Source organism: Vespula pensylvanica, chromosome 19 (genome assembly GCF_014466175.1).
Source record: "Vespula pensylvanica isolate Volc-1 chromosome 19, ASM1446617v1, whole genome shotgun sequence".
NCBI classification, from domain to species: domain Eukaryota; kingdom Metazoa; phylum Arthropoda; class Insecta; order Hymenoptera; family Vespidae; genus Vespula; species Vespula pensylvanica.
The window spans coordinates 1,711,730-1,720,243 of record NC_057703.1 but is presented as its reverse complement, the minus strand read 5'-3'; the positions used below and the strand labels follow the sequence as shown (position 1 = coordinate 1,720,243).

At 37.5% G+C, this 8,514-nt stretch overlaps 1 protein-coding gene across 4 annotated transcripts in view; it reads left to right on the top strand.

Annotated features, from left to right (window-relative positions):
- The window catches only part of LOC122635863 (diacylglycerol O-acyltransferase 1), a 132,541-nt gene extending 125,205 nt beyond the window's left edge, over positions 1-7,336 (top strand). For 3 of the 4 annotated variants that reach the window (XM_043826541.1, XM_043826538.1, XM_043826539.1), the window contains exons 11-14: positions 1,495-1,673; positions 6,460-6,610; positions 7,019-7,262; positions 7,293-7,330. In XM_043826541.1, coding sequence (XP_043682476.1) covers positions 1,495-1,673; positions 6,460-6,610; positions 7,019-7,195 — 507 coding nt within the window. In that variant the 3' untranslated portion in view covers positions 7,196-7,262; positions 7,293-7,330. Of the gene's footprint in view, positions 1-1,494; positions 1,674-6,459; positions 6,611-7,018; positions 7,263-7,292 lie in introns of all 4 variants that reach the window. The other variant, XM_043826542.1, reaches the window with a different exon arrangement.
- Positions 7,337-8,514: the final 1,178 nt, after the last annotated feature.

Here is an 8,514-nt window from a genome sequence, read left to right as displayed (position 1 = left end):
AAAAGGAGTGGAAAAAATAAAGAAGCAAAAAAAGAAGAAAAAAAATACGAGGTAAACGAGGAGAAAGGAAGGAAGAAAAGAAAAAAAGAAAGAAAAAAAAGAAAAAAGAAGAGAGAAAGAGAGAGAGAGAGAGAGAGAGAAAAGACCGGAGAGGCTCAAAGAACGATAAGAGATCTTTCGTCGCGAAAAGACATTTCCTTTTGAGATAGCCTCTGGTCAAAAGAGGGGTTTTCCGAACTCCCACTCACCCCCCAAGTTTCTCGTGGTACTCCCTTTCGTCGAGAGGAGGTATCGTCGAGGAGGTATCTCAAACGATTCGAGTCTGTTCCTAGTTTCGTCCGTTTACTCGACTTCAACTCACTCTGGTAGCCAGCCATGCCAGGACAAACGAAATTAAAACGTCGAAGCTAAGTTCTTCGTTCGTGAAGGTAAAGGTAAAGAAAGGAAGAAATAAAAAAAAAAGAGAGAGAGAAAAGAAAACGAAAAGAAAGGCAAAGACAAAGGGCAACAGAGAGAGAAATAAAAAGAAAGAGAGAGAGAGAGAGAAAGAGAGAGAGAAAGAAATAGTCAAAGTAAGAAGGAAGGATACCGAGAAGAAGGATGCTTCGACTTCCAGGTTGCCGAAAAGGACCCTTCTGTATCTTTCCACAAATGTGCTACGAATGCCTCGGGGCGGCAGAAGAGACTTGACCTTTGTACCGAGCCTGCATTATTAAGTCCTTTGCTCGGTGCAAAAGGGACCGCGGAAGCACGTGAATGATGCCGCGAGTCGAAAGCACCTGGTAGATGGGGTGATGGGGATGGTTGGGGTGGATGGTAGGAGGTTGGAGCTTGGAAAACGGGGAAAGGGTATACTAGCCAGACTCGTAAAAGGCATCCCGAATGAAATAACTTCCAAATTCTTGTTAACGGATAATTCCTCGAAAGTATGCATCTACCAAAGGGTATCCCTGGTCTGATCCCTTCATTGCGTTTGTCTTTGACGTTAACTCTTCTCTTCTCTCCTCTCCTCTCCTCTGCTCTTTTCTACTCTCCTCTCCTCTCCTCTACTCTCTTCTTTTCTCATCTCTTCTTCTCAACTCTTCTCTTCTCTTCTAATTTTATTCTTATTCCTTTTTTTCAGGTCGAATGATATCGAGTCACATCGACGTATTTTTATGAAAGAATCTTTTCTCTCTCTCTTTTTCTCCTTTTTTCTCTCTCTCTCTCTCTCTATTTTTTTTTTCGATCTATTCGTTGTCGTTAAACACGATATTATCGATGTTACATGGCTACTGTAGGAAGAGAGCTGAGAGCGACGGTTTATCGTTTTACTCGAAATGTATTTTTGGAAATGAAATAATAAGGGGAGTTAAAAATGATCGTATGTAAAAATTATGTCGACCAATGCCTGTTCTATCTTTCATAAATACAAACGATATCAAACGAATACCTTTTATCATATGTTATCAATTTGTGCAACTTATTTGATAAAAATGTTCATTACTTTTTCAGATACCGAATCATTTGATGTGGCTATGCTTTTTCTACCTGATATTTCACTCGTATCTCAATTTAATGGGCGAATTGTTACACTTCGCCGATCGAAATTTTTATTGCGATTGGTGGAATTCGAATAATATCGACACGTTTTGGAGAAGTTGGAATATGCCGGTACATAGATGGGCCGTACGGTGAGTATTAACACCATAAACGTTGACTTGACTTTATAATTTCGAATTATATAAATATAGAAGCATAGGATAATAAAAAGTTTGTCATTACGAAGCCGTGAATGCATTTCGTAATTTCGTATACGTGACATATGTCGTATATACGTAAACGTAGAAAATATTTACTTCCAAATTTTTCGTTGATAGGTTCAAGAATGAACGAACGAATTATTCCAAGATATCTTTTGTAAAATAATATTTATTATTTAAAGACTGACATGATATAATTTCGAACCTTTTTCCTTTTTTTTTTTTTTTTTTTTTTTTTACGAGAATATATATCTAAGCGATTAGACTATTATAATTACTTTACACATCGTTCTTATATTCAATCCAAGTAATTACGACAGTTTATAATTACGTTATCCGTCTGCTCTTCTGAAAGATAAGAAGAAGAAGAAGAAGAAGAAGACGACGAAAAAGAAGAATAATAGTACGAAAAGGAAGGAATAAGAAAAATACGAATAAGAATAAGAAGGCCAAGGTATGCGGACTAAAGTGCCCGAAGAATTTTTCCTTCCACAGAGTGAAAGGTACACGGAGTAGAACATTATGGAGAGAGAAAAAGAGATAGAGGGAGATAGATAGAGAGAGAGAAAAGAATGGATAGGTGGAGGGGGTGGATGTGGGAGAGATAGGGTGGGAGTGGCTCGCAAGTAAACAGCAAAAAAGAAGCAAAGAAGAGGAAGAAGAAGAAGAAGAAGAAGAAGAAAAAAAAGAAGAAGAAGAAGAAGATAGATAAGGAGAAAGAAAAAGAGAAAGAGAAAGAGAAAGAGGATGAGGAGGTGGAAACACGATGAGAACTCAGCATCCTCCTGCAAGCTGGACCTTTGATCGAGCTTCTTCCTTTCTACCGAACCGGTTAAACTTCGTTAACGAGTGTGCCTCTCGCTTTAAGAAGATTTAATTACATTTTTCGCGAGTGCCGCGTTCTGTCTACCCGAGACTCAGCTAGCTACCTTCTTTTTCACCCTCTCTCTATCTATCTATCTCTCTCTCTTTCCTTTCACCCTTTTTTCTCCTTCTCTCTTTAGCTTGTTCTAGTTCACTCTTTCTCTCTCTTTCTCTCTGTCTCTATTTCTGTCTCTCTCTCTGTTTCCCTTACCCTTTTTCTCACGCTTTACCTTGTTTTAGTTCTCTCTCAACCTCTCTCTCTCTCTCTCTCTCTCTCTCTCTTTCTCTCCGAAAAGGAAGAGAAATTTCCGTGGATCACGGTTTTCTTCTAAGCTAAGCGTAGCATCGTTTTCCGCCAAGGTTTGTTCCTACACTCGCTATATTCTCTACGTTTTCCTTTTCCCTTCCAGCCCAACCACCCACCCACCCATTCACCCATTCCAACTCCCAGAATCTTCTCTGTATTTTCTCTCTTTCTCTCTCTCTTTTTCTCTTTCTTTTCAACCTGCGTAAATTGCAACGCAGCTAATTATTTTAAATCCTATTCCGACGTATCTTTTTCTCTCGTTCTCTCTCTCTCTCTCTCTTTCTCTCTCTTTCTCTGTTTTTTTTATTTTCTTTGTTCCCTTTCTAATTTCCTCTTTCTCTCTTTCCCATTCTCTCTCTCTCTCTCTCTCTCTCTCTTTTTTTTTTCTAACGCACACACACACACACGCGTACTTGCAAACATACAAATAAGGACTACTTTACTACTATAAGGCCACGCGGACCATACACGCGCGATGTTTTCGCGTCTAGATTTCTGAGGTGGTTGGAGTTTAAAAAGCATTTTCCTCTGGCAACGAGGTAGCTACTGATAAAAAGAGCTTTCCACAAGAGGTAGAAAACTTAGCTCTCGGCTGACTTCAAAGCGAACTCTCTTTGCGATTCCCCGAACTAGATGATCGTTCCCACGACGTATGTATATATATAGGTACATATAGTATCCATATATATATATATGTACATATTTGTGTATATATATACATACATATGTACATATGTGTGTGTGCGTGTATGTGTTCATTGAGAGAGATCCGATTTTTCAGATAAAACCCTTATTTTGACAAGCACTCAACTATTCCAATGTTTATTTCCAATGTTATTTTTTGATCTGTCATTTAAATAAATTAAAATCGCTTCGGGTATGACGTTAGTGAACAAACAAAAAGGTCCTCTGGTGTATATAAAGGATATAAAAAGAAAAAAAAAAACAAAAAGAGAAGAACGTTATTTTTGACTGTCATATCAGATTAAATACTTCTCTTTTTCTCTCTCTATCTCTCTCTCTCTCTCTTTCTGTAGAATTAGAAAAGCTTTTCATATTAGTTTTCCATACTTTTCTTTCCTACATACGAGAAAAGAAGAGACAGATAAAGAGTAAGAAAAAGAAGGAGAGAGAGAGAGAGAGAGAGAGAGAGAGAGAGAGAGAGAGAGAAAAAGAACGGATTAAAAATAAAAAAAAGATTCTCTCAGTCACGACGACGACGACGAAGACGACGACGATGACGACGACGATGACAAGGAAGACCAACATAGTCGTCTTTTCAGGTTTGTAATGGGAAAAGCCGATACGCATCGCAGTGTGCGCGCACTTAGAACGCTGTTTATTCCCTAGGGCACTTATAATGTCGCTATAACTGGAGATATTCCCAAGCGTCTCTCTCTCTCTCTCTCTCTCTCCTCTCTCAACTCTCTCCTTTCTCTCTCTCTCTCTCTCTCTCTCTCTCTCTCCTCTCTCAACTCTCTCCTTTCTCTCTCTCTTAAATGAGAAGATAAAAAAGAAGAAGAAGAACAAGAAGAACAAGAAGAGAAGAAAGAAGAAAGAAGAGAAAGACGAAAAAAAGAAGAAATAGGGTAAGAAAGGTAAAAATGATGGAGGTGAAAACGAAGACTACTGTACGAGGAAGAAAACGAAAAAAGAATAAAGCGAAGGAGGTAAAGGGAAAAGAAAGTTCGAGAGGTGACTGGCGGGTGGGGTCTAAGGGAGAAAGGCAAGTAAGGAGGGTGATAAGAGGGAGAGGGAAATCTTCTGAAAGGTGCAACGCGCGTGGTCTCTGTGAAACTCTCAGAACTGTCGTCGTCGTCGACGACGACGACGACGACGTCTCACCTTTTGGATTTTCTTCCTTCCTTCCTTCCTACCTTTCGTTTTATCCCTTACCCTCCATCCTCTACTCACCCTTCTCTATCCACCCATAACGTTTTTCCTTTTCCTTCTCCAGGTTTCTCTCTCTTTCTCTCTCTCTCTCTCTTTCTCTCTCTCTCTGTATCTTTCTCTCTCTCTTTCTGTCTCTCTTCCTGGTACTTTCGAATGCGTCTCTTCTGATAAACCAGACTGCTAACGATCCCTTCCGGAAAATCCCTTTCCTACGATTTCATGCTTTACTCGTAAAAACCTACCACACCAGCAGCAACCCCTTTTCTACGATCGAAAGATCTCCGAGGAATATTCTCTACTGTACTTGGGGTGGATAGGGGAAAACGAGAGGTAGAGGAGGGGTTCGAAAGGTCACAAAAGTTTCCAAGTTGCTCATAAGTTCTTAAATGATTATGAAAATCGATTTTTTCTCGACACTATTTTTTTCTCTTTCTTTCTTACGTTTTTTTCTTTTTTCTTTTTCTTTTTCTTTTTCTTTTTCTTTTCTTTTCTTGTTATTTCTCTCTCCCCACCCTATTCAATCTTGTTGTTACAGACCAAGTGTAACGCCGATCAGGTACAAAGGTTAAAATTTTTTCTCTTTTTCTTTGTGATACAATTAAAAAAAGAAAAGGAAGATGAGGAAGAAGTAATAAAAGGGGAAAACGTTAAAACTCTCGAAAGTCTCGAAAGAGAGTAATTGATTTGTAATGTCGATGAGGAACTTTTGGCAAAGCCTCTATACTTGAAGTTCCGGTGCTTTTCCATCCTGAAATCTTATCCTTCTCTCTCTCTCTCTCTCTCTCTCTCTCTCTCTCTATCTCTCTCTCTATCTATCTATCTATCTCTTTCATTCACTCGCTCTCTTTATTTATCGTCTCTTTCATTCACTTTCTCTGCGTGCCTTATCATCGAGTACCTTCTTGTTTATACATTCCGAGCTACCATTTCTAGATGCTCCATATCGATAAATAAGGTATTAAAGTCGATAAATCGTTGCAACGTGGTAGCGTCTACCAACGATATTTATCGCTAATTGCTTTGAGCTTTGACTTGTTTTTTTTTTCTCTACCACCACCCTCTCTCCCTCCCACCTTTCTTTATTTTCTTCCTCTTTTTTTTTTCTCTTTTCTCCTACTTTTCCCGTAGACTTTAAAGTTCTCGAAGAAACGTTGTTTGCGAAGTTACGATAAACGTTTTGGAATAATAGCCATTCGATAGTTCGTTTTCACGATGGCGATGAGGTAGAGTGGGGAAGGAGGAATGATGGGGCTTGGATGGGGTGGATAGGGTGGGATTGAAGCCAGAGTCGAGATTGGGGTTGGGGTTTTCAATTAATTACCGATCGGACCAAACCTGTAATTTACACTTTATCGGATTCTTTTATATTATATAAGCAAGTTTCTTTCCTTCTCCACCCCCTTCCCCGATTATCCTCCACGAACCTAGCAAATTGCAATTAATTATGTACAATGCCCGTTTCATTTTCAACGTATTCACGGCTTTCGTAAAGATATTTATTTCATTATATATAAAACATTCTCATTCTATTTTACTTTTACATCTATGGATATAATACCGATGTGTAAATTATATTTTTGTAAGATTAAACTTTTTCTCCTTTTTTTTTTTTTTCTTTGTTCTTAATTTTTTTGTTTTCTTCTCTTTTTACAGACATCTTTATATACCGGTAGTCGAGATGGGTTACAGCAAAACGACGGCCTCGGTTACGGTCTTTTTTATAAGCGCGTTCTTTCACGAATATCTTGTCAGTGTACCATTGAAAACGTTTAAAATTTGGGCATTCATGGGTATGATGGGTCAAGTAAGTATTTAACATGAATTAGACATTGGAATAGTAATTTATTCGGTATCAATCGATTAACTAGTTCGTAGCACGACACGTTCCATGCAAGAAGTTTTGGAAACTTTACTTACATCGACATATATACATATCTCTCTCTCTCTCTCTCTCTCTCTCTCTCTCTCTCTCTCTCTCTCTATTTCTCGTTTGTATAGCACTTCGTCGATGCACACGTTGCGGCCGGAAAGTTTCCTTTTAGTGTACTCGTTATATGCACGCTGGCAGGAAGAGAGAAAGAGAAAGAGAAAGAGAGAGAGAGAGAGAGAGAGAGAGAGAGAGATAGAGATAGAGAATATGTTCTTGAAATCGCGTGCCTTCGTAGTTTGCGATCGACATAGTCCTCGTAAAGCCGTGAATTATCCTTTTCAGATGCCGTTGTCCGCGTTGAGCAAGCTGGTCGAGAGACATTGGGGCGCCAGGTGGGGTAACATCGTCGTTTGGTCGAGTCTCATCATTGGACAACCCCTTTGCATTCTGATGTACTATCACGACTATGTGGTTACTCATTTTGGGGAGACATTGCTCGAGGATTACTCGATTGTATAAAAGGAGAAATTTATGAATTGGAAATACCAATGAAAGGGTGAAAATAATAAGAGAGAGAGAGAGAGAGAGAGAGAGAGAGAGAGAGAGAGAGAGAGAAAGAGAGAAGGTATCATTCAATAATTTTAATTGACACTCGATCGAATTTTTTTAAATATCTAAAATAATCATATCGATGTGTCAATTAAATATTTTTTTCTCTTCTTTCTTTCTTTGTTTCTCTTTTCTAAGAAAGAAAAGAAATATATGCAGTCAAGGAAAAAAAAAAAATAAATAAATAAGTCGAAAAAAAAGAGAGGAAAAAATGTAAAGGGAAGGAGATCGAGGATAGTACGAGTGCCTTAAAAATGTCCCGTCGTTGTTTCTTAATTTTTTTTTTTTTTTCATTTTTTCTTCCTTTTTCTTTTCTTTTTTTCTTTCTTTCTTTCTTTCTTTCTTCCTTCCTTTACACGAGGAACATACACGTACGTATTATAAAACTGTGGTAATAACGAAGTTGGTACTTGGATAAAGTTAGTAATATTAACGTAGACATTTTTTCAAAGAATATGTATATATGTGTGTGTGTGTGTGTGCGTGTGTGTCTATGTGTATGTATGTGTGAGAAAGAGAGGGAGAGAGATAGAACAAAATTCGAGGATTTAACAGTTAAATTGGATTTTCTTGGAGAAAAAAAAAATAGAAAAGGGAAAATAGAAAAGAAAAAGAATAATCCACGCATATGTAAATTGTTCGCCATATACGAAATTATAGTGCACAGATCGCTTCGTATAAAAGCTACTTGTATTTTCTATGGAAATGCTTTTACATTCTCGATTTTGTACTTTATATATGCTACTAATGAAAGAAAAACAGGTCCCATTTCGCCATAGGTGGTGGATCACCACTCGAGAACGTAGTTTTAAACGTTTCGTCACATATCAGAATCATAAGTTTTCACGCAAAAAAATTTTCTGATTTCCCAGGTGCTCTTTGGATAATAAATGTATATATATATATATGTATACATACACACATATATATACATATACATAGATATAATATGTATATCGTTGTTAGAGAACGTTCGAACGAATTTTCTTTCTTTTTTTTTTCTTTTTTACTTCCTTTTTTGCTCTTTTTTTTTTTTTTAATCCGAAAAAAAGCACAAAAATGACGACGTCCTCTTAACACTTTCCTTCTTTATTCCTAAAGAGACTAATCGGAATGTGTGATTCCATTTAAAAAAAAAAAAAAAAGAAAAAATAGAACAAAGAAAAAAAAGCAAAGAAGAAAGTATAATCAATAGACTTTAGTTATTGTCTGTTTTAAACGAATCATTT